Genomic DNA, 26,991 nt, shown 5'->3' on the forward strand with positions numbered 1-26,991 from the left:
GGCTGTTACATTTGCAAAAGGAGGCTCAACTAAGTATCGATGTAATATCTCTGTTGGGGTGCCCAAATTTATGCACCTGTCTCATTTTGTTATGATGCATATTGCATATTTTCTGTTAATCCAAAAACTTTGTCACTGCTGAAATACTACTGTTTCCATAAGGCATGTTATATATTAAAAGGAAGTTGCTACTTTGAAAGCTCAGCCAATGATAAACAAAACAAAAGGATTATGAGGGGTTAATCTATATCATATACAAACTTATATAAGGACTGTACTGTGGATGTGCAAGTATAGAAGTCAAACTGAGGCACAAGAAATCTGGAGAAACAGGGTAAAATAAGCACCAGCCCAGAGGAAAATGTTTTTTTTTCAGTTGGGGGTTCCTAATGATTTGGGGACACATCTTTAATAACCAGGTGTGATTTAACTGGTTGGCCTTGTTGTCAACTGTGTGGGGCAAATAACCTCAGGAAATGTCAAAACTCAGATATTTCTTTGTAGAAAGAGTTTGTAGGTCAGGGCCACAGAAAAGCAAGAGAACAAATAGTGCCCATACAGCAGGGAACCTTCTGGAGTTCCAGTAATAGTCAGGTGACTTGTGAATGTGGTATAATCTACATTTTGCTGAAACAAATGCATCACAGAGGCAGGTGACCAGTCCAACCTCTAACAATAATCGCATTGTGACAGGCTGCGACCTTTGGTGTAGTACAATTTAGCTGCTAGAGGCAACATGTACTCAGTACTGCTGACCAGGGACACATCACGTGACTGACCCCAAATGAATGGAGCCCGGCTTTTGTGGCGCGCTCTTACGTCTCATTGGGAGGACTGCCCAAGTGACGTGGACTGGGGCCCTGTCGGGAAGTTCTTCCTGTGGGCCGCCCTGATTTTTCTATTGCGCATGTGTCAGATTCGCCATTTTGCAGTGTACTGTTGTGCTGCTTCTGTGGGGCGGTGGAGGCAGAGCACACGGGGCCGGGAGAGTGCGGAGGCAGGAAGCCTGGCGTACTTCACGTGCACTGCAGCAATTTCACGTGACTCGGTGCAAGTCCGAAAACTGGGCCAGTTATGGCGAACATCGCAGCTCAGAGGATCAAAAGGGAGTTCAAGGAGGTGCTGAAAAGCGAAGAGGTGAGAGAAGGCTGAAGTGTGTGTTACTATATACAAAGAAGGGAAACCTTAATGGCAGACGTATAGTATCGATCCGCAAAGCTGTCACTATGGAGTATTATAGGAGTCTGCCCTAGTGACACATCAGTGTGAGGTCTACTTATAGGTCTGATATGTACAACTACTACTGGACTGGACTTCAGACTGTCACTGACATACACGAGTGTATTAGAGACTGTCACTGAGAGTTAGTACAGGAGTGTATTAGAGACTGTAATGGAGAGTTAGTACAGGAGTGTATTAGAGACTGTCATGGAGAGTTAGTACAGGAGTATATTAGAGACTGTCACTGAGAGTTAGTACAGGAGTGTATTAGAGACTGTCACTGAGAGTTAGTACAGGAGTGTATTAGAGACTGTCACTGAGAGTTAGTACAGGAGTGTATAAGAGACTGTCATGGAGAGTTAGTACAGGAGGGTATAAGAGACTGTCACTGAGAGTTAGTACAGGAGTGTATTAGAGACTGTCACTGAGAGTTAGTACAGGAGTGTATTAGAGACTGTCATGGAGAGTTAGTACAGAAGTGTATTAGAGACTGTCACTGACATACAGGAGTGTATTAGAGACTGTCACTGAGAGTTAGTACAGGAGTGTATAAGAGACTGTCATGGAGAGTTAGTACAGGAGTGTATTAGAGACTGTAATGGAGAGTTAGTACAGGAGTGTATTAGAGACTGTCACTGAGAGTTAGTACAGGAGTGTATTAGAGACTGTCACTGAGAGTTAGTACAGGAGTGTATTAGAGACTGTCACTGAGAGTTAGTACAGGAGTGTATTAGAGACTGTCATGGAGAGTTAGTACAGGAGTGTATTAGAGACTGTCATGGAGAGTTAGTACATGAGTGTATTAGCGACTGTCACTGAGAGTTAGTACAGGAGTGTATTAGAGACTGTCACTGAGAGTTAGTACAGGAGTGTATTAGAGACTGTCATGGAGAGTTAGTACAGGAGTGTATTAGAGACTGTCATGGAGAGTTAGTACAGGAGTGTATTAGAGACTGTCACTGAGAGTTAGTACAGGAGTGTATTAGAGACTGTCATGGAGAGTTAGTACAGGAGTGTATTAGCGACTGTCACTGAGAGTTAGTACAGGAGTGTATTAGAGACTGTCACTGACATACAGGAGTGTATTAGAGACTGTCACTGAGAGTTAGTACAGGAGTGTATTAGAGACTGTCACTGACATACAGGAGTGTATTAGAGACTGTCACTGAGAGTTAGTACAGGAGTGTATTACAGACTGTCACTGAGAGTTAGTACAGGAGTGTTTTAGAGACTGTCACGGAGAGTTAGTACAGGAGTGTTTTAGAGACTGTCACTGAGAGTTAGTACAGGAGTGTATTAGCGACTGTCACCGAGAGTTAGTACAGGAGTGTATTAGAGACTGTCACTGACATACAGGAGTGTATTAGAGACTGTCACTGAGAGTTAGTACAGGAGTGTATTAGAGACTGTCACTGAGAGTTAGTACAGGAGTGTATTAGAGACTGTCACTGAGAGTTAGTACAGGAGTGTATTAGAGACTGTCACTGAGAGTTAGTACAGGAGTGTATTAGAGACTGTCACTGACATACAGGAGTGTATTAGAGACTGTCACTGAGAGTTAGTACAGGAGTGTATTAGAGACTGTCATGGAGAGTTAGTACAGGAGTGTATTAGAGACTGTAATGGAGAGTTAGTACAGGAGTGTATTAGAGACTGTCACTGAGAGTTAGTACAGGAGTGTATTAGAGACTGTCACTGAGAGTTAGTACAGGAGTGTATTAGAGACTGTCACTGAGAGTTAGTACAGGAGTGTATTAGAGACTGTCATGGAGAGTTAGTACAGGAGTGTATTAGAGACTGTCATGGAGAGTTAGTACATGAGTGTATTAGCGACTGTCACTGAGAGTTAGTACAGGAGTGTATTAGAGACTGTCACTGAGAGTTAGTACAGGAGTGTATTAGAGACTGTCATGGAGAGTTAGTACAGGAGTGTATTAGAGACTGTCATGGAGAGTTAGTACAGGAGTGTATTAGAGACTGTCACTGAGAGTTAGTACAGGAGTGTATTAGAGACTGTCATGGAGAGTTAGTACAGGAGTGTATTAGCGACTGTCACTGAGAGTTAGTACAGGAGTGTATTAGAGACTGTCACTGACATACAGGAGTGTATTAGAGACTGTCACTGAGAGTTAGTACAGGAGTGTATTAGAGACTGTCACTGACATACAGGAGTGTATTAGAGACTGTCACTGAGAGTTAGTACAGGAGTGTATTACAGACTGTCACTGAGAGTTAGTACAGGAGTGTTTTAGAGACTGTCACGGAGAGTTAGTACAGGAGTGTTTTAGAGACTGTCACTGAGAGTTAGTACAGGAGTGTATTAGCGACTGTCACCGAGAGTTAGTACAGGAGTGTATTAGAGACTGTCACTGACATACAGGAGTGTATTAGAGACTGTCACTGAGAGTTAGTACAGGAGTGTATTAGAGACTGTCACTGAGAGTTAGTACAGGAGTGTATTAGAGACTGTCACTGAGAGTTAGTACAGGAGTGTATTAGAGACTGTCACTGAGAGTTAGTACAGGAGTGTATAAGAGACTGTCATGGAGAGTTAGTACAGGAGTGTATTAGAGACTGTCATGGAGAGTTAGTACAGGAGTGTTTTAGAGACTGTCACTGAGAGTTAGTACAGGAGTGTTTTAGAGACTGTCACTGAGAGTTAGTACAGGAGTGTATTAGAGACTGTCTTGGAGAGTTAGTACAGGAGTGTATTAGAGACTGTCACTGAGAGTTAGTACAGGAGTGTATTAGAGACTGTCACTGAGAGTTAGTACAGGAGTGTATTAGAGACTGTCACTGAGAGTTAGTACAGGAGTGTATTAGAGACTGTAATGGAGAGTTAGTACAGGAGTGTATTAGAGACTGTCACTGAGAGTTAGTACAGGAGTGTATTAGAGACTGTCACTGACATACAGGAGTGTATTAGAGACTGTCACTGAGAGTTAGTACAGGAGTGTATTAGAGACTGTCACTGACATACAGGAGTGTATTAGAGACTGTCACTGAGAGTTAGTACAGGAGTGTATTAGAGACTGTAATGGAGAGTTAGTACAGGAGTGTATTAGAGACTGTCACTGAGAGTTAGTACAGGAGTGTATTAGAGACTGTCACTGAGAGTTAGTACAGGAGTGTATTAGAGACTGTCACTGAGAGTTAGTACAGGAGTGTATTAGAGACTGTCATGGAGAGTTAGTACAGGAGTGTATTAGAGACTGTCATTGAAATTTACTACAGGAATTTATTAGAGATGTTTGAAAGGCTATAAGAGACTTGCTTTGAGAGGCAGATATCTATAGAGATCTAAGGCACTGATGTATGAGAAACTGTAATTATAGACAGAACATGATGTAAAAGTGACTGCTATCTGCTTATGGGATGAAGTATTGTAAGACAGCACTGAGTGGTAGGACGTGTGTAGAAGAGACTTCCATAAAGACATACTGACAGGAATGTACAAAGTGTAATTCATCTAAGGCTAGGCACATTTTTTGTTTATTGATAAATAAGCCCTCAGAAGTCCAATAGAAATAAATAGAAGGTGGCAGTCTGATAAATATGCACTGACCTATCTGCTGCTCACAATCATTGGGGCTCATTTATCAACACTGGGCAAATTTGCCCAAGGGCAGTTACCTATAGCAACCAATCACCGATAAGCTTTTTAAAGATAGCTGCAGGTAGATGAATACAGCAATCTGATTGGTTGCCATGGGTTACTGCCCATGGGCAAATTTGCCCAGTGTTGATAAATGACCCCCACTGTGTATGTCACTATACTTGCGCTTGCAAATATAGTGCAATTTGGTGCCACATTAGTAACTTTCTCGTGTGCTCCAGATTAAAGGCTGCCCCAGCCTCCTAGTCTCCTACACACATTCAATACGAACTTCTTTTGACTGAGTGAGAGTTCGTGCTGCATTTTATAGAGAAACTTAAGGGTATATTTATCAAAGAGTGAAGTTAATAGTGAAATTCCGCCACTCTCCATTCATTTCTATGGGATTTTTATAGGCGTATTTATCAAAGGGTGAATTTACACTTTCACCCATTGATAAATACGCCTTTCAAAATCCCATAGAAATGAATTGAGAGCTGCGGAATTTCACTCTAGTGGCGGAACTTCACTCTTTGATAAATTTACCCCTTAATTCAAAATTTATTGCAGTTACAAATGTAAGATTGGTAATCTCACCAGCATTTTAAAGGAGAAGGAAAGGCTAACATTAAAAGTAAGCTTTATCAGAAAGCTCTCTATAAATACACCAGTAAACCCTTTGAGTCCTTTGTTAAAAAAGCACCACATTTCTCTCCTTCTAATGTGTACACATGGACTTCTGTATCAGACTTCCTTCTTTCATCTTAAACCTCCAGGGCTAGGACTTGAGCATGCTCCTTTCCCCCTCCCTCCTCCCATCTCTGCTGTAATCTGAGCCCAGAGCTATGAGTGAGCAGGGGGAGACTCAAGCAGGAAGTGATGTCACACCAAGCTAATATGGCAGCTGCTATCCTAAACAAACAGGGAGCTTCTAGAGCTGTTTACTCAGGTATGGTAAAGCATTCTGCAGAATAAATATAGTGTTATAGCTTGCACTATTGTCGCTAATCTATTGGCAATAAACTGCTTCGGTAGCTTTGTAGGCAGGGCCAGAACATTCAGTCATTCTGTAGCTCTTTTGAAGTAGAGAGTCCTGCTGGTTCCTTGAGCAGCGTCATCAAAAAGTTATAGCAGTTACATTTTACAATGGGTAATCTCACTCGCAGCACCACATTTTACTTATCTTTCTGTAGGCAGCATCAGATGAGTTTGGAATAGAACCTCTCCCGGGAATGACCTCTACAGAAATTTTTTTTTTCATAGTTACAGCATAATCACCCCATTTGTCTCAGCTAGGGTTGCCACCCGGCCGGTATTTTACCGGCCTACCCGGTAAAACACCTGCCGAGGCTGTGGCCAGTTGTACAAATTTACCGGCAATGTAGCTGCCGGTAATTTGTAATACCCTTAACAAAAGCCCTTGACCTCAGGTGGAAACTTACATTTTCTTCGTCTTCTGGCAATGTGGCTACACCCCCTTTTGCTACACAACCCGCAGCTCCGCACCATGACCTGCCCCTTAAGTTCCCGTCCCCTCCACTGGCCGGTAAATTCTTTTTAACAACGATGGCAACCCTAGCCACAGCCAACGTATTCAGTTGGTCCAGTGATGCTGTTTTTGTTTCCATGAGAAAATCTCATTGCTGGGGAAAGGCCAGGGCTCCATAAGTTTTTGATTCCTGCAAAGCAAACAATGGTGGCAATACACGGCCCAATAAAAGCTGCCCTCTGGTTCCTTCTCAACTGAGTCAGCAGCTTATTGGCTCGTGTATAGTGCCAGCTGGACTATCCAACCAAAGGCAGGCATGTGGGTGAAAGATTATCTGGATCTCCACATGTATGACCAGCTTAAATGGACCAGAATGCTTGGGACCTGGGGTCTTCCAGATAATTGATCTTTTCTTAATTTGGATCTTCATAGCTTGTCTACCCGAAAATATTGTAAACATTAAATAAACCCAATAGGTTGGTTTTTCTTCCAATAAGGATTAATTGTATCTTAGTTTGGATCAAGTACAAAGTACTGTTTTATTATTACAGAGAAAAAGGGAATCATTCTTAAAAAATTGGATTATTTGGATAAAAGGGAGTCTAGGGGAGACAGCCATTCTGTAATTCGGAGCTTTCTGGATAACGGCTTTCCGGATAATAGATCCCATACCTGTATTACAGAGACAAAGGAAATCATTTTTAAAAATGTATATTATTTGTAGGGATGCACTGAATCCACTATTTTGGATTCGGCCGGACCTCCGAATCCTTTGCGAAAGATTCGGCCGAATACCAAACCATAATTTACATATGCAAAGTAGGGGTGGGAAGGGGAAAACATTTTTTACTTCCTTGTTTTGTGACAAAAGGTCATGCGATTTCCCTCCCTACCTCTAATTTGCATATGCGAATTTGGTTCGGCCGGGCAGGAGGATTCGACAAAGGCCGAATCCTGGATTCAGTGCATCCCTAATTATTTGGATAAAATGAAGTTTATGGGAGACGGCTAATTTGGAGCTTTCTGGATGACTGGTTTCCGGATAATGGATCCCATACCTGTATATGTATCTAACTATATATATATATATATATATATATATATATATATATATATATATATATATATATATATATATGTATATGTATCTAACTATATATGGGCACATTAAATTTTGTGCCTGACCCATAGATTAAGGGTTTTGCTAAAGCTTTATTGGTCTGAGCATTGTCTCTAACTAGTTGGATTATCATACACATTATATCTGTTGCATAAGAGCTGTTCTTGTTAGAAAAAATATCCCCTTATTTGTTTTTCATTTTCACTTTCTTTGTTTCTTATGTTATTGACTTGGCATTTGGTAGATGACTAAATGGGGGAATAACACACTAAAGTTTTTTTTGGGGAGCATGTAAGGGCCTCTTTATACTGTTCATTTTATTTCTCCAGTTGAAAAGCTCAACAATTAATTTTGATATGAATAAACCCCCTAGAGCCCTTTAACTGTGATCTTCGCCTCTAGTAGCAACCTGTCTTCATTTCTGCTGATTCAGAGCACATGTTCTGGACTGCGGTTAGTTACCTTAGTATAGGGATCAACTCACAATATACAGTAAGATGGCGAGCTGCTGTGAACAACTATGAACTCCATTGGTGTTACGGGCTACTGATTCTCTAGGCTGGTACAGTCCTCACTTTATGCTGATGATTTGGCAATTTCCAACAAATCCTACATCTTGGCTCTCAGCAGCAGCAGCATAGTGAAAACAAAAACAATCTTTTTATAAGCATACATGGCAGCTGCCAAAATTTCTTCTTTAAAAGGAATGACCTATGGTTGCCACATTATCTGGAAATCATAGAGGATAGCAAGTTAGCTATTACCAAGCAGTGGCTTTTGCCAGAGGACCGCTCCATGGTGTAGGAATAAATCATTGTTTTACTCAGGAAGAAAAGACATGCATAAATGTATCTATTTTTTTTATATTAAAAAGTCTTAGTGTAAGATATCCCTTCAGTGATTGGTAGCTTGCTGATTTGTGGGTAAATGCGGAGTAATGCAAGGTGTGCCAAATGGAATATCCTAAAGGTGGCCATACACAGGGAGATCTGCTCATTGGCCAAACGAGCGGATCTCTCCCCTATATGCCACATTGAGGTGGGCAATATTGGGCTGATCCGATCGTGGGCCCTAGGGCTCAACGATCGCATCAGAATGGAGGCAATACGGGCGGTCCGATCATGGGACCACATCAGCGAACAGATGCGTCCGTGATCCAACGGGATTTTTTTAACCCTGCCCCATCTATATCTGGCCAACTTTCGGCCAGATATCGATCAGGGGTGCCCGTCGGATGGCCACCACATGGGCCATTAAGCTGCCGACTCGGTCTGTCTGCAGATTTTATTGGCCTGTGTATGGAAAACTAAAGCTTAACTAACTAACAAAATAGACTATAATTGTTGTGCATTATGCTTTGGGCTTCTGTCCTAGCCCAATGCAACCACAGCCCTTTAGCAGTAAAGATCTGTGTCTCCAAAGATGCCCCAATAGCTCCCCATCTTCTTTTCTGCTGATTTGCTGCACATGCTCTGTGCTGCTGTCACTTACTGATCTTAGGGACTGACGCACAATATACAGTACACAGAATAGAAATGTCACAATATAAGACTGATTAGTAATTAATACAGATAATTACTACATGGCAGCACAGAAACCAGTGCAATTAGCATCAGAATGTAATAATCAGCCTTGTAGCATCAGCTTATATTACAGGGGAACCTCATTTACTGCTTGCTAATTAGCGAAGACCCCTAAACTCAGCTTCTCAACAGCTGCTCAGAGCCCACTGAGCATGTGAGTGTCGCAGACACTTTCCAAGATGGTGACCCCCTGTGACAAGTTTGAAGTCCTAGATCATTGCTGCTACTGACAAGCTTAAACTTTAGGCTGGTGCAATAAGTTCAGCATATAAATATGCCATTTTTAGCCATATTAATTTTTACAGTTTAGTTCTTCTTTAATAGTGAGATTAGATAAACTAGTTTTGAAATTTCATTCTAGATAAACTGTAAAATACCTTCTCGTCATAGTCATGGGCCTGGAAAGCAATTAAGCAATTGCAAGTAAATACAATGTTCTTTAAATTAAAGGAAAATGATCAGTTACAAGGAGAGACTGAAATCCTAGGAAAATGTCAAATGTAACTATGCTACAAGTGTTTTCAAATTCATCCTATAATGTGAATTATCAGTTGGGGTCACTAAGGGAAAACTATAGTCCTGTGTGAGCTATGGGTTTTAAATCTCCCATATCGCTAAACACAAAAGCAATGTGACAATCGGGACATTTTGGCACCAGTAAGAAGTTTCTTCCCGTTTATAGTTGTAGCCTATGATTAATAATAGATATAGCACCCCATCAGGTATGCTGATCTGCAAGCTGCATGTCCACAAAAGACAACAGAGAGCACAGCTATACAAGCCCATTATCTCGGTGCTGGTTAAGAATTGGGAACAAATTATCAAACTGTACTTTGAGTTTGATATCTGTGCCTGTCCTCATCCAAATGCTTATAGGGTTTGTTTGCATTTGAATTAACTTTTAGTATGATGTAGGGGGTTATATTCTGAGACAAATTGTAATTAGTTTTAATTTTTTATTATTTGTGATTTTTGAGTTATTTAGCTGTTTATTTAGCTCTCCAGCTAGCAGTTTTTAACAACCTGGCACTGATTTGAAAAAGAGACTGGATTATGATTAGGTGAGACATTCAACGATCGGGTGTCCACATCTGAATTCTGTAAATCCCCAATTAAGCCAAAGTGACTTGTCCCAGTTCACAGGCAATCACATACAAACATTTTTTATATCAAAAGATATCTGTCCCAAGGACTTTTCTTTTAGTAAAAAAAAATATTTATTTATATTCGCATTAAAAATCGGATACATACTGACCCAACATGGCCCACCTTACGCATTTCACACCCTCCGGTGCTTAATCATAGGTGTCTTTTTACTAAAAGAAAAGGCCTTGGGACAGATATCTTTTGATATAATTTTTTTTTGAATGATTAGGTGAGGGCCTGAATAGCTAAAAAGTATCATAATGCATCTATAGCCTTACAGAACATTTCATTTTTAGATGGAGTCAGTGACCCCCATTTGAAAGCTGGAAAGAGTCTGAGGAAAAATGCAATTCAAAAACTATAAAAAAATAAATAATGACGGCCAATTGAAAAGTTGCTTGGAGTTAGCCATTATATAGCAAACTAAAAGTTAACTTAAAGGTGAACCGCCCCTCGTCCTATTCATCAGAGGAGACGTGCCCAAACAGGACTGTGCAGCTTGTCATTATGGCATAAGCTGCCTTCAATTCTGTGTTGCAGCTATAAAGAGTATGCCTTGTTTGTCAGGGGGAAATAAAAACCTTGCTCAGATAATATAATTGACTGCTCTATTCCTGCGTGATTCATGGACTAATGGGACCATTTTGCACTGAGACATAGTTATCGTTAAATCTGCTTTGAAAAATACCAAATCCATCAAATTCAACCCCCTTCAAATGAAACCGAGCATCCATACATACATACACTGACCCCTCCATACACTTACATACACTATATATACTAGGGATGCACCGAATCCACTATTTGGGATTAGACCGAATCCTTGGTGAAAGATTCGGCCGAATACCAAATCCTAATTTGCATATGCAAATTAGGGGCAGGAAAGGAAAAAGTGGAAAAAAATCCTTCTTTTGTGACGAAAAGTCACGTGATTTCCCTACCCGCCCCTAATTTACATATGCAAATTAGGATTTGGATTCGGTTCCGCCAGGCACAAGGATTCGGCCGAATCCAAATCCTGCTGAAAAAGGCCGAATCCCAAACTGAATCCTGGATTCGATGCATCCCTAATATATACACATATCTCTACTAACTATTTTAACATTAATTTAAATAGGATAATAATTGAGGCACAGACCATTTTATTCTCTCATGGTCATTGGCCTCCCAACAATGGGGGTAATTGTCTTATAAGCACTTTTTTTTTTTTTTTTTTTTAAAGTTTTTATTTTAAAATTTTCAAAAATTCAACATACACAATATGAATAGTAGAGGTAGAGAGAGAAGAAATAGATATTAGAAAAGAAAGTTGTGAAGGAAGGGGGAGGGGAGGTAAAGTACAGACTGGCATATACATTATATTAGAATACTTGTAGTTAACCTGTTTGTACTTTCAACCAGGTACCCCAGACAGCATCAAATTTTTCAGGGCAGCCCCTTGACAGATAGGTCAGTTTCTGATTTGAGAGAGAATCATTTATCAGCTTTTGCTAATATTGCAGTGTAGGAGGGTTAAGTGACTTCCAATGCATCAATATGGCTTTCTTGGCAAAATATAAGAGCTGTAGGTAACAAAGTCTAGAGTAGGAGCGTAACTGGAGGTCACCCGTTATCCCCGTCTTATAAGCACTTTTGATGAAGACTACAAATAGGGGCAGAATTATCAAAATTTGAGTGTCGAGATTAAAGGGGTTGTTCACCTTCAAACTAGTTGGTGTAATATAGATCACCAGAAATATCGACTTTTTCCAATTACTTTCTATTTTCTATGTGTCACCGTTTTTTATAATATTGAAGTGTAAAGTGTCATTTTTCACATTCTAAAGCAGCTCTGGGAGGGGGGTCGCCGACCCTGTAAACTGTTCTAAATTGATACGTTTAGTTGATACATTTCTTATCTTTGTCCCTGCTGAGCAGAATCTCTGGGTTTCATTACAGGCAGCTGTTAGAATTGATACAATAGTTGCTAATACTCCAGAGATGCTGCTGAGAAATGTATCGACTAAATGTTGCAAAATTGTAACAGTTCAGAGTCCGCACCTGACTTACAGAGCTAAACACCACAGACAACATTCAACTTTAAACTTAGATTTTGGGAAAAAAGTAAAAAAATAAATAATGGAAAGTAATTGAAAAATGTCTTTATTTCTGGTGAACAATCTGAACTGAAAAAAGTGTTTGGAAGTTGAACTCCCTTTAAAATATAAAAACTTACCCACATTCTATTCATTTCTATGGGATTTTTAGAACAGTATTTATCTGTGACAGTGAGATATAACTTTCACCCATTCATAAATACAATTCTAAAAATGAATGAATAGAACATGGGTTAGTTTTTATTTATTAATCTCTGTAACTGTGACAAACTGACCTAGTCAGGCCCCTGTATAAATTGATTTGAGTGGGGGGGTGCTTGTATGTGGAGGATTTTGCTGTGAACAGACATGTGGTCAAAAGCGCTCTCCATGCAGGTTAAACAAGCAATTCTTAAAGGGATCCTGTCATCGGAAAACATGTTTTTTTCAAAACGCATCAGTTAATAGTACTACTCCAGCAGAATTCTGCACTGAAATCCATTTCTCAAAAGAGCAAACAGATTTTTTTATATTCAATTTTGAAATCTGACATGGGGCTAGACATTTTGTCAATTTCCCAGCTGCCCCTGGTCATGTGACTTGTGCCTGCACTTTAGGAGAGAAATGCTTTCTGGCAGGCTGCTGTTTTTCCTTCTCAATGTAATTGAATGTGTATCAGTGAGACATGGGATTTTACTATTGAGTGTTGTTCTTAGATCTACCAGGCAGCTGTTATCTTGTGTTAGGGAGCTGCTATCTGGTTAGCTTGCCATTGTTCTTTTGTTTTGCTGCTGGGGGGGGGAGGGGAGAGGGGGGGTGATATCACTCCAACTTGCAGTACAGCAGTAAAGAGTGATTGAAGTTTATCAGAGCACAAGTCAGATGACTTGGGGCAGCTGGGAAATTGACAATATGTCTAGCCCCATGTCAGATTTCAAAATTAAATATAAAAAAATCTGTTTGCTCTTTTGAGAAATGGATTTCAGTGCAGAATTCTGCTGGAGCAGCACTATTAACTGATTCATTTTGAAAAAAAACATTTTTTTCCCATGACAGTATCCCTTTAAGCTGCAAAAACAGAAAAAACCCATCTGAGAAATTGCTACAATATTAGGAGTGGCAAAATCTACAGTTTGGTACATCCCGAGAAAGAAAGAAAGCACTGGTGAACTCAGCGACGCAAAAAGACCTGGACGTCCACAGAAGACAACAGATCACAGAATCATTTCCATGGTGAAGAGAAACCCCTTCACAACAGCCAATCAAGTGAACACCACTCTCCAGGAGGTAGACATATCAATATCCAAGTCTACCATAAAGAGAAGACTGCATGAAATTAAATACAGAGGGTGCACTGCAAGTAGGGTTGCCACCTTTTATTTTATTTTTTTTACCGGCTGCTGGGGGCGGGGCCTCAAATGGGCGTGACGCGACGTCAAAAGGGGCGTGGCGTGATGGCAAAAGAAGCGGGGCCACGCAACGGAGACCCGAGGCTGCTAGAAGAGACAAAAAAAAAGGTAAGTTTCAGGGGATTGGGGGCAGGCCGAGGGCTCCTTTTGATCGTATTACAAATTTACCGGCAGCTACATTGCCGGTAAATTTGTAATACCGGCCTTGGCAGGTATTTTACCGGCTAGGCCGGTAAAATACCGGCCGGGTGGCAACCCTAACTGCAAGATGCAAGCCACTCAGAAGCATCAAGAATGGAAAGGCTCGATTGTACTTTGCTAAAAAAAAAAAAAAACATCTAAAAAGCCAGCACAGTTCTGGAAAAACATTGAAACCAAGATCAACCTCTACCAGAATGATTGCAAGAAAAAAGTATGGAGAAGCTCATGATCCATGATCCATAGCACATGATGTATAAAACATTTGGGAGACAGTGTGATGGCTTGAGCTGCATGGCTGCCAGTGGCACTGGGACACTAGTGTTTATCCATCATGTGACACAGGACAGAAGCAGCCAAATTAATTCTGAGGTGTTCAGACATTGTGTTTGCTCAAATACAGCTAAATGCAGTCAAAGCGACACAAAACAAACAGCCAAAGCAATCCAGGAGTTTATTAAAGCAAAGAAGTGGAATATTCTTTAATGGCCATGTCGGTCACCTGATCTGAACCCAATTGAGCAGCATTTCACTTGTTGAAGACTAAACTTCAGACAGAAAGGCCCACAAACAAACAACAACTGAAAGCCACTGCAGTAAAGGCCTGGCAGAGCATTAAAAAGGAGGAAACCCAGAATCTGGAGATGTCCATGAGTTCAAGACTTCAGGCTGTCATTGCCAGCAAAGGGTTTTCAACCAAGTATTAGAAATGAACAGTTTATTTTCAGTTTTTTCATTTGTCCAATTGCTTTTGAGCCCCTGAAATGAAGTGATTGTGTTAAAAAAAAGGCTTTAGTTCCTTACATTTTTATGCAATCTTTTTGTTCAACCCACTGAATTAAAGCTGAAAGTCTGCAGTTCAACTGCATCTGAGTTGTTTCATTTCAAATTCATTGTGGTAATGTACAGAACCAAAATTAGATTGGTCTCTGCCCAAATACTTATGGGCCTAATGAAAATGATCCTAATGTGAGTGTGATGGGGATTTTACATTATAAACTCCACTGTGGCCAAGAATAATAATAACGTACCAACTTCTCAAATGTTTGCTTTTTGGTATGATTTGGCTTGTCACTTCAAAGTTTCGTTTATGCACAATTGACTATAGTCTGAGTGCAGGAGAAGCGATGCTCTCAGAACTTTGGGCACTAACATAATTTCTTGTTTCCTTTAAGACCAGCAAAAACCAAATCAAAGTAGACCTTGTAGATGAGAATTTCTCAGAGCTTCGTGGTGAAATAGCTGGACCACCAGACACACCGTATGAAGGTAAGTCATGATTTTGGTTGGGTAGTTACACAGTGTTGTTGTACAGGTATGGGACCTGTTATCCACAATGCTCAGGACCTGGGGATTTCCAAGTAACGGATCTTTCTGTACTTTGGATCTTCATACCTTAAGTCTACTAGAAAGTAATGTAAACATTAAATAAACTATAGGCTGGTTTTGCCTCCAATAATGATTAATTATATCTTAGTTTGGGTCAAGTACAAGCTACTGTTTTATTATTACAGAGAAAAAGAAAATCTTCATACCTTCATATAAATATTAAATCAACCCAATAGGTTTTGGTTTTGCCTCCAATAAGGATTAATTATATCTTAGTTTGGGTCAAGTACAAGCTACTGTTTTATTATTACAGAGAAAAAGAAAATCTTCATACCTTCATATAAATATTAAATCAACCCAATAGGTTTTGGTTTTGCCTCCAATAAGGATTAATTATATCTTAGTGTGGATAAAGTACAAGCTACTGTTTTATTACAGGTTTGGAACCTGTTATCCAGAATCCTTGGGACCTGGGGTCTTTCTAGATAATGGATCATTCCATAATTTGGATCTTGATACCTTGTCTACTAGAAAATCATGTAAACGTTAAATAAACCCAATAGGCTGGTTTTGCCTCCAATAAGGATTAATTCTATCTTAGTTTGGATCAAGTACATGGTAATGTTTTATTATTACAGAGAAAAAGGAAATTATTTTTAAAAATTTGGATAAATTGAAATCCATGGGAGATGGCCTTTCGGTAATTCGGAGCTTTCTGGATAATGGATCCCATACCTTTATGGTTAATCTAAGTAATGATAATTCAGATGTTTTGTAGGAATTTACTGTATTTGTATGAATTTCAGTATATTTCTACTATCTGTTTTCTATTGACACACATCAAATAACTGTATGGTAGCATGTGGGAGGGTATAATGGTCCAATCTGTTTCATTTCAGTCACTATAGATTTAAATATTAAGTGGGGTACACACAATTCTATGTGTTTATTTTCTTAAAGGAGAACTAAAACATAAAAAAAATAAGGCTAGAAATTATGTATCTTCTATACTAAACTGATTGTACTAGATTAGAGGTTCAACAACCCTATAACCGTAAAGAGTAGCGATGTGAGGGTTGACAAAAAGTGGCACCCTCCCCAGAACGCTCCCTGACCTGGCAAGCCATCTCTTTATGTACCTTTACCTGACCCGCCTATCCATGATGTCACTGAAGGGGAGATACATGCGTGAATATGTAAATAGCGGTGGAATTAGTCCACATATCACTAGTACACATCCAGGACAGCTCCCTATCTTCTGATCTTGTTAAGACCTTCTTTTGTGTGTCAGTGACACTGCAGATGCTCAGGCGCTGGTCTCACTTATTATATATATTGGATTCGTTTTGGAACAGCGGAGAGACTGTAAATGGACCGGCAAGGAGGAAAAACCTAAAGGACTGATTATTCCAAAAACCCTTTTTTTCACTGCAGATGCTCAGTGTACTCTGGGCTGCTTTCTGGGGAAACTAAGCTTTGGGGCTTTACGAAAATAACAAGCAGCAGAAATTGATGTAACATCTATGATAGAATCTTATTCTAAGGGCTGATTATTAAAGGAAAACTAAACCCCCCGAGCAATGTAAGTCTCTCTAAAAAGATATTGCATAAAACAGCTCCTATGTAAAAACCTGCTTCATGTAAATAAACCATTTTCATAATAATATACTTTTTTAGTAGTGTGTGCCATTGGGTAATCATAAATAGAAAACTGCCATTTTAAAAAATAAAGACCGCCCCCTGGGATCCTGCGATTCACAGTGCACACAAACTATACATGTTAGGTCACATAAGCCAATTAAAGGGGACCCGTCAGCCAACAAAATTATTCAGAATCCTATTTTATCAAATCAGTCAAGCAAAATAAACTTTGCTTACACTATATAAATTATTTCATTATTTTCATAATAATAGCAATCAGGCAGGAGCCATTTTGTGGACACTGTTATTAAGACAAGCCTTGTATCATCTCAGAATCTTGTTTGTGCTGCAGAATGGGGGACCTGATGTCCATCCCCATGCCCTGGCTACACAATTAAATGGTGAAGAGAACAAGGGAATGTGGGGAGAGCAGTGACATCTATGATGTTCTGAATGGAAAGTGAAAGTAATTGTCTGCCCCGCCTCTATTCCATAAGCTGGCCATAGACGCAAAGATCCGATCGTACGAATCCTCGTACGATCGGACTTTCCCATCTCCCGACCTGCCACTAACCATTCCGATCAAATAAAGTAGAAAAGAACAGATCAGCCGATGTTCTGCCCCTGACAGCAATCGTACAAATGTTACGTCAGACAAAAGCTGGTGACAGTCTCCCACTGAAAATCATACGATCAGCAATACACGCAGCGATATTATCGGCAGCTGCCAGAAATCTTTTAAATTGTCTGATTGACGAAACGACCGATCTCCGTGGGACGAAAAATGTCGGGACTCTCCACACGGTCCGAAAATCATACGAATCCTCAATTCATACTATTAGATCTTTGCGTCTGTGGCCAGCTTAAAGGAATAGTTGTGTGAAAATAAAAACTGGGTAAATAAATAGGCTGTGCAAAATAAAAAATGTTTCTAATCAGGTCCGGACTGAGAATTAAAATAGGCCCTGGCATTTCAGGTACACAGAGGCCCAAACAGCCCACAAAGAGGCCCAAACAGCCCCCACCAGCCCACTAAATACTGACTTTCTATGGCACCTTATAGCAGCCCCTCTGGCATTTGCCAGAACACATAGATTGCCAATCTGGGCCTGTTTCTAATATAGTTTGTTAGGCAAAAATGTAATGTAACTGGAGTGAACAGGTGTCTAATAAAACAGCCAGAATCCAACTTCCTGCTTTTCAGCTCTATAACTCTGAGTTAGTCAGCAACTTTGAAGGGGGGCCACATGGGACATTTCTGTTCAGTGAGTTTATAATTGATCCTCAGCATTCAGCTCAGATTCAAAAGCAACAGATATGACCCATGTGCCCCCCTCAAGTCTCTGATTGGTTACTGCCTGGTAGCCAGGGTAACCAGTCATTGTAAAAGCAGGAAGTAGTTTTCTGACTGACTTGTTATACATCAAATCACTCCAGTCTTTATACATTACATTTTTGGCTAACTAACTTTATCAGAAACATTTTTTATTTTGCAAAGCCTATCTATTTACCCAGTTTTTATTTTTACACTGAACAATTCCTTTAAGGCATACAAGAAGAGGAGATTTTTCACCCGGGCGACTAATCTCCCAGAATTGCAGTGTGTCTCTGCCCTTAGACATCAGGGCAGAGAATAGAAAGGGACAGACAATGCTTTCAATAGCAATACATATAAAACTAACTTAAAAACCATAGACAATTTCTGATGCATGTATATTGCTTAGAATAATGTTTTCTTTTATTAGGCACATTTTTATTTTGGTGTTGACTTGCCCTTCAATTATTTTTATAATATCTTATAATTTTTTTTGATTATCATTATTATAGTCACTTTAAAAATGTTTGGCATAAAGCAACCCATATTTAAACACATACACATACAGTAATTGTAAAAAATTTTATGCTACTGGGCTATTCTCACAATTTTACTTTTTATTTCAATAGATATAATTTCCCTACATCTATATAACATTGCATCAAACAAATGGCATATAAATACAGTACAAGCACTGTAGGTGCCATGGTAACCATGTATACCTGCTTTTATTCTTTGGAAATGAAATTCTTTAGAAGAAATTATTCCCTAGTTAGAAGTGTTATTAAATTTGCAGATTTATATGTAAATATATAGAATAAGTATGAGAGCATATTTATTGTATATTGCAGGTATATGCATGTTTGTTCACAGATTACTGCTTTTGGCCTATTTACAAGTAGAATCTACTATTAGGGCTGGGTATTGGCTAGTAAAGACACTTGCCTTTGGACCCTGTGAACAGAAAATGTCCTAAGACAAATGATGTGATTGGTCTGTGAAATTGATTTGCATCAATAATTTCCAGCCTGTAGCCCTTTAGCTTTTGGCCAAGTTGGCCATACATGTAAATCTATTACAGGTATGAGATCCATGATCCAGAAACCCGTTATCCAGAAAGCTTAGAATTACGGAATGGCCATCTCCCATATACTCTGTTTTATCCAAATAATTTTTAAAAACAAAAATTTCAACTGTCCATTATCAACTGTCGGCATACACTACTGTCTCTTTAAGGAAGTGCTCCCCAATCATGAACAACATGATGCTGACCGATCCCTTTGGATGTTCCTCCCAGTGGCCTCAAAGCAGGAGCTTATTTTTGAATACCTGTCTTATGGGCAAGTTTTTGTTGCTTAAAAACCAGGTGTACTGCCAAACCAAATCTCCTGTAGGCTGCCAGACCACATACTACAGGTATGGGATCTGTTATCCGGAAACCCGTTTTCCAGAAAGAGCCGAATGACAAGAAAGCTGTCTTCCATGGACTTCATTTTATCCAATTTTTAAAAAATTATTTCCTTTTTCGCTGTTATAATAAAACATTACCTTGTACTTGATCCCAACTAAGATATAATTAATCCTTATTGGAAGCAAAACCAGCCTATTAGGTTTATTTAATGTTTACATGATTTTCAAGTAGACTTAAGGTATAGAGATTCAAATTACAGAAAGGTCAGTTCTCCGGAAAACCCCAGGTCCCATAACTGTACTACCAAAAGTCAATCGCAGCCCACGCTTGTGTTGATCTCCAACTTTTATTTGCAATTGAATGTGACTCAGGGGAAAAAAAAAAGGTTGGGGACCTCCTGCTTTAAGGGGTAGAGGTATGGGATCTGTTATCCAGAATGCTTAGGACCTGGGGGTTTCCGTACAAGGGGTATTTCTGTAATTTGCATCTTCATGTCTTAAAGGGGTTGTTCACCTTTCAATCAACTTTTAGAGAGTGATATTCTGAGACAATTTGCAATTGGTTTCCATTTTTTATTATTTGTGGTTTTTGAGTTATTTAGCATTTTATTCAGCAGCTCTCCAGTTTGCAATTTCAACAGTCTTGTTGCTATGGCCCAATTTACCCTAGTAACCATGCATTGTTTTGAATAAGGGACTGGAATATAAATAGGAGAGGCCTGAATAGAAAGATTAGTAATAAAGGGTAGCAGTAATAATAAATGTGTAGCCTTAAGGTGTCCATAGACACAAAGATCTGCTCATTTGCCGACATCGCCAAACGAGCCGATCTTTCGCCGATATGCCACTAATGGGCATGGTCATATCGGGGGTAATCTGAACGTTCGTTCGGCCCTATGGAAATTATGATGAGAGCGCAATGGGCTCGGGCGGGACGGTCGGGACAAAATCAAACCTGTCCGATTGACCAAATGACCGATCTGAAAATTTCGGGACTCTCCACACATGGTCCGTAAATCATACGAATCCTCGATTCGTACGATAGGATCTTTGCGTCTATGGCCACCTTTGCAGAGCATTTGTTTTTTAGATGGAGTCAGTGGAGTCAAAACTAGGAAGAGTCAGAAGAAAGGCAAATAATTCAAAAACTATAAAAAAAGAAAAAACGAAGACTGATTGAAAAGTTGCTTAGAATTAGCCATTCTATAACATACTAGAAGTTAACATAAAGGTGAACCACCCCTTTAAGTCTACTAAAAAATCATGTAAAAGTTAAATAAGCCCAATGGGTTGGTTTTACTTCCAATAAGGATTAATTATATTTTAGAAGGGATCAAGTACAAGCTATTGATTTATTATTACAGAGAAAAAGGAGATTATTTTAAATATTTTGGATTATTTGATTATAATGGAGTCTATGGGAGGCGGCCTTTCTGTCATTCTGAGCTTTCTGGATAACGGGTTTACGGATAATGGATCCCATAGCAATGGAAGATCAGCAATGCTTATAAAGAGAGTACCCTGTCTGTACTGATGAGTTTATGATGTTCCACATTGTTGCTTTTAAGTCAGTTTACTTTTTCTTATCGGCCGATCTTTCAACGCCTCGAAAAGCCATCCCAGTGACTTCTGCTCAGGTACTTGTTGCTTTTATTAGACTAGATCCTGCTGAGCATTTCAAAATGCACTCACTCTTACAGAAAAGGAAGAAGAAGAGGTGGCAAATCACTGATGCACATAATCTCATGATTATGTGCAAGGAATGAAAACAGTAACTATTCAGATAATGGTGAATGCATTTTAGAAGTGATGGTGCAGCTTGTTCTCTGGGTTTAGTATCAGAATAGTTGCCTTCACATTATGCCTTCCCATAGCTGCCAACAGCCTTAACGGGGGGATTCACCTGTATGTTAACTAATTCGAAGAAACTTTTCAATTGGTCTTCATTTTTTCTTTTTTATTTTTTTTGAATTATTGCCTTCTGACTCTTCCTAGTTTTCAAATGTGGGTCACAAATGCTCTCTAAGGCTACACATTTATTATTAATGCTACCTTTTATTACTCATCTTTCTATTCAGGCCTCTCCTATTTATATTCCGGTCCCTTATTTAAATCAATGCATGGTTGCTAAGGTAATTTGGGCCCGGCAAGCAGACTGCTGGAATTTCAAACTGGAGAGCTGCTGAATAAAAAAACTAAATACCTCATATACACTCGAGTATAAGCCGTCCCGAGTATAAGCCGAGGTACCTAATTGTACCTCCAAAAACTGGTAAAGCTTATTGACTCGAGTATAAGCCTAGGGTGAGAAATGCTGCAGCTTCTGGTAAGTTTCAATCAAAAAATTGAGGGTTTCTGCTCCCATTGGAGGTGCCGGTGTCTCGTTTTTGGATGCCGGCGACCATTCTTGGACACCCGCGAATATTCTTGGAGACTATTCTTGGATGCCGGCGACTATTCTTGGATGACTGCGACTATTCTTAGACGCCGGTGACCGTTATTGCGCTTGACCCGAGTATAAGCCGAGGTAGAGTTTTTCAGCATATTTTGGGGGCTGAAAAACTCGGCTTATACTCGAGTATATACGGTAACTCAAAAACCACAAATAATATAAAATGGAAACTAATTGCAAATTGTCTCGGGATATAACTCTCTACATCATACTAAAAGTTCATTTAAAGGTGAACAACCCCTTTAATGCAGTAACACTTATTTCAGTAGAAATATACTAAATATATTCACTTTGCTGTGCATGCTAGCAGTCATAGAATGTTTTTTGCTGCGATACTATTGTTTGTACTTAAAATATTTGGCCTATTTCTCCTTTGTTTAAATTGTCTGTTTATATTGAATGGCAGAAATGACTAAGCTGCTCTACTTGAGTTTGTTCAGGCTGATGTTAAAGGGGAACTATCGCGCAAATGAAAATTTAATATAAGCGTCATCTCGCTGAAATAAGACATTTTCTAAAAACAATCAATTAAAAATTCTGTAATTATGAAATAATCAAGTGACTCTTTAGAAATCGCACTCTTGGCAACCCGTCTCTCACAATTCTCTCTTCATGCTGAGATTTGGGTCAGACTTTGATTGACAGGTATGTCTAATATGTCTTTTAAGTGGGGTTCCTTTCCTAGTTGGTGTATTAGAGCTAATTCGAATAACCAGCTCCAACACAAAAGCTAACAAAATAACTGACTCATGCACACACCCTGTATGCAGCATTTTCATCAGAGCTGGTTATTTTAAAGGAGCGAGCTCTAATACTTCTTCTTAGCAATCCCCTCCAAAGGATGTAGTAGACTTAACGGTCAATTAAAACCTGACTCCACCTACTGCACAAAGAGAAAAGAAAGAGAGACAGGTTGCAAAGTGTGGAACAATGAAGAGTAACTTGGTTATTTCATAAAAGGTACAGAATATTTAATTGATTTATATTTAGAAAGCTTCTTATTTCCATTTGATGAAGCTTATATTACATTTTTATTTTCGCAATAGATCCACTTTAAGTAAAGTCAGATGATTCCTATACAATAGCAGGTGTTTCATGCCAACTGGGATTCACTAAATTTAAAGGAAAGAATAATGTTTTTTCCCTACTTTTCCATTTCAGGTGGGAGATTCCAGTTAGAAATCAAAATTCCAGAAACTTACCCGTTTAACCCCCCTAAGGTAAGTCAATGTAGAGGATGGCAGCTCTAACAAAGATATAGAGAGACAATTATATACTACTAGGGATTTTGTTTCCCAAAAGAGGTATAAGAGAATGTTTCAGTAGTGAAATAAATTTAGGGGTTTGGGAAATGGATGTGACCCTTTTGGGAAATAAAGGAGAAGGAAAGGCACTCCTTACTTGGGGGTGAAGAAGAAGAAGGAAGATAATAGCTCCTTGATGCTCTCTGGAATTATCCCCGTACCAGTGCAGTTTTCTGCTGATAGGAGCACTGGCCCGGGGTGTGAGGTAAGTATATATAATCACTTGGGGTGCCTAACTTTTGGCACCCCCAATTAAATATGCCTTTCCTTCTCCTTTAAAGGAGAATTCAACCCTAAACTTAAAAAAAAACCCTACCCTACATAGACCCCCCCCTCCCCCGCAGTGTTACCCCGGGCAAATGCCCCTAACGTTTTAATTACTCCTCAGTGCAGATTCAGGCATCGGAGTTCACGGGCACTATCTTCTTCTCTTCAAAAATCTTCAGAATGAAACCGGCATGGTGGCACATGTGCAGTTGGAGCAATTTTCTGTATCTTGCCTGCATTTAATTTAATATAGTTTATAGAAATAAGCTACTATGTAGGCTATGTAGCCATAGGTGCTACCTTTCAAGTTGTAAAAGGGCTGTAGGGCCCATGAATTAATTGCAGATAAAGTTATTTAGACAACAATGATTTGATTAGGGATGCAGAAAATCCAGGATTAATTTCAGGTTTTGGACAAATTCTGCCAATTTTGTGCAGGATTCAATATTACACTTCAATATTAGAAAAACAGTCACAAAAAGAGTCTAGAAAGTAATTGGAAAAAGTCTTTATTTTGCGTGAACAATCTGAAAACAACTGAACTGAAAAAAGTGTTTGGAAGGTGAACAACCCCTTTTTCAGTTCAGTTGTGGGGGGGGGGGGGTCGCCGACTCTTTAACTGTTCTAAATTGATACATCTAGTTGATACATTTCTTATATTTGTCCCTGCCGAGCAGAATCCCTGAGTTTCATTACAGGCAGCTGTTAGAATTGATACAATAGTTGCTAATATTCCACTGATACTGCTGAGAAATGTGTCAACTAATGTAGCAAATTATAACAGCTTAGAGTCTGCACCTACAGTCAAATGTCAGGGGCAGATTTATCAAGGGTCGAAGTGAAAATTCGAAATAAATAAAAAAAAATTTGAATTATGAGCTATTTTTGTGTACTTCGACTAGGGAATGGTCCAAATTCGATTCAAATTTGAAAAAAAATTAGAAAATTAGAATATCGAAATTTATCATGTACTGTCTCTTCAACTTACACCATTCACCATCTAAAACCTGCTGTTTTTGCCTATGGGACCTCCTAGATCCTATATGGAGTCAATTGGTGGACTTTGAAAAATCCCTAAGTTTTGTTTTTTTAAATACTTCGATTCAAATTCGATTGAATACGATTTGAATCGACCAATCGAATTCACCCTCAAAAAAACCTACGATTTTTTGGATAAATGTTTTTTTTTTATTCGAATTTCGACGTTATGAAAGTTCAAAAAAACTCCAATTACTTCGAAATTCGACCCTTGATAAATCTGTCCCTTAATATCTGTTGAACAATAAGAAACCATCTGAACTGGGGAAAAAAGTATTTTGAAGCTGATGAACTCGTTTAATATGGTTTCTATATGATCTGCCATCCGTGTTGGGCCGTGTATTTACCGTTTCTGTTTTGTATGGAGTGCAAGCTTTACAGATATTGTGAGTTTTGTGCTGACTTTTTGCCTACTCTTTATTTTAGGTGCGCTTTATTACCAAAATCTGGCATCCGAATATTAGTTCAGTCACAGGAGCCATCTGTTTGGACATATTGAAAGACCAATGGTAAAGAAGTGGGGATCTTTGGGAATATGGGACACATCCAATTTGCCAATAGGTTTAATTGCTGGTCTGTTAGAAGTTGTACATTATCTAGTATCTGAAGAAAGGAAAGCATTTTACACTTGTTGCTTGGACTGTTTAGTTTCTCATGTAACTCTTAGTCTTTAGTTCAGCATTAGTCTTTAGTACTACGGATAGATATCCACAGGCATATTGTACTATTGTACATTATTGTATATTGTAATTATTTATATAGCAACACAAATATAGCCAGCGTTTTACAAGGCATAAACACAAACAGGAGTATAGTTTCTATACATTATACAATAAGTATAAATAAATACATGATGGAAGTTTTAATACACTGTTAGAATGAGGACCCTGCCCCAAAGCTTACAATCTACTGTAGGGATGCACCAAATCCACTATTTTGGATTTGGGCGAACCCCCGAATCCTTTGCGAAGGATTTGTCCGAATACTGCAACTGAATCCTAGGAGTGGGAAGGGGAAAACATTTTTTACTTCCTTCTTGTGACAAAAAGTGACATAATTTCCCTCCCGCCCCTAATTTCCATATGCAAATTAAGTTTCGGATTCGGTTCGGCCTGGCAGAAGGATTCGGCTGAATCCGAATACTGCTGAAAAAGGCCGAATCCCGAACCGAATCCTGGATTCAGTGCATCCCTACAATCTAGTAATCAATAGTGACTGAGTTTGCTCTTTTACCTTTGTTAAAACATTTAATTAAGCATTAGCTAAAGTCAGACATAGATTTCTTTCTTTAAAAATGTTTCCTTTTGTGGTGAGCAATAATTATTCTTTGGGGTGTTTGAGCCTAGTGTTGCTGGAGAGCACAAAGTGATGGAGACACACCACATAGAGCACAATGAGAAGCCAAATTGACACTTACCTTAAAATGCAAATTTGCCAGTTCGTTAAAACTCTTTCATGACTGTCAGGAAAGTGTTGACATATGGGGACAATATCAAACTGCTGGTGATCCTTTAAAGGAACAGTAATGCCAACAAATGATCATGTATTAAAGTAACTAAAATATAATGTACTGTTGCCGTGCACTGGTAAAACTTGTGTGTTTACTTCAAAAACACTGCAATAGTTTATATAGACAAGCTGCTGTATGGCAGTGGTGGCAGCCATTCAATGTACAGGTTACATAGCAGAAAACTGATGCATTCTATAGACTTCAATTACATAGTGTGTCTGTTATCTACTAAGTATCCTGGGCCTTTTCTCCTTTTTTAGCTTGAATGGCTGCTCCATGGCTACACAGCAGTACTTTTAAAGGGGTTATTCCCCTTGAAATTAACTATTAGTATGATGTAGAGAGCGATATTCTGAGACAATTCGCATTTGGTTTTCATTTTTTATTATTTCATTTTTTATTCAGCACCTCTCCGGTTTGCAGTTTCAGCTGTCTGGTTGCTAGGGTCCAAATTACCCTAGCAACCATGCACTGATTTGAATAGGAGAGGCCTGAATAGAAAGATAATTAATAAAAAGTAGCAATAACTATAAATTTGTAGTCTTACAGAGCATTTGTCTTTAATATGGGCACCCCCATTTGAAAGCTGGAAAGAATCACAAGAAGAAGGCAAATAATTAAAAAACTATAAAAAATAAACAATGAAGACCAATTGAAAAGTTGCTTAGAATTGGCCATTTTATAACATACTAAAATTTAACTTAAAGCTGAAACACCCATTTAAGATATGTGATAAATTCAGTATCTTTTATTTTAACAGATGTGGATTAAATAAGAATAGGAAGGAATGGCTGTACTTGGGCGTGGGAATCTAATTTTTTGCATAAGGTGCTTGAAAATATGATGGGACTTTAAATGATCACAATTAAAGAATTTTCTAGACTTTCCA

The 26,991-nt window shown here is 39.0% G+C and overlaps 1 protein-coding gene across 1 annotated transcript in view; it reads left to right on the forward strand.

Moving 5' to 3' along the window:
- Positions 1 to 937: 937 nt before the first annotated feature.
- The window catches only part of ube2k.S (ubiquitin conjugating enzyme E2 K S homeolog), a 33,035-nt gene continuing 6,981 nt past the window's right edge, over positions 938 to 26,991 (forward strand). Inside the window, 4 exon segments of the mRNA NM_001086821.1 lie at positions 938 to 1,137; positions 15,012 to 15,105; positions 23,145 to 23,203; positions 25,019 to 25,101. Of these exon segments, the coding sequence (NP_001080290.1) occupies positions 1,075 to 1,137; positions 15,012 to 15,105; positions 23,145 to 23,203; positions 25,019 to 25,101 (299 nt within the window). The 5' untranslated portion in view covers positions 938 to 1,074.

The sequence above is a fragment of the Xenopus laevis genome, chromosome 1S (assembly GCF_017654675.1).
Source record: "Xenopus laevis strain J_2021 chromosome 1S, Xenopus_laevis_v10.1, whole genome shotgun sequence".
Lineage (NCBI taxonomy): Eukaryota > Metazoa > Chordata > Amphibia > Anura > Pipidae > Xenopus > Xenopus laevis.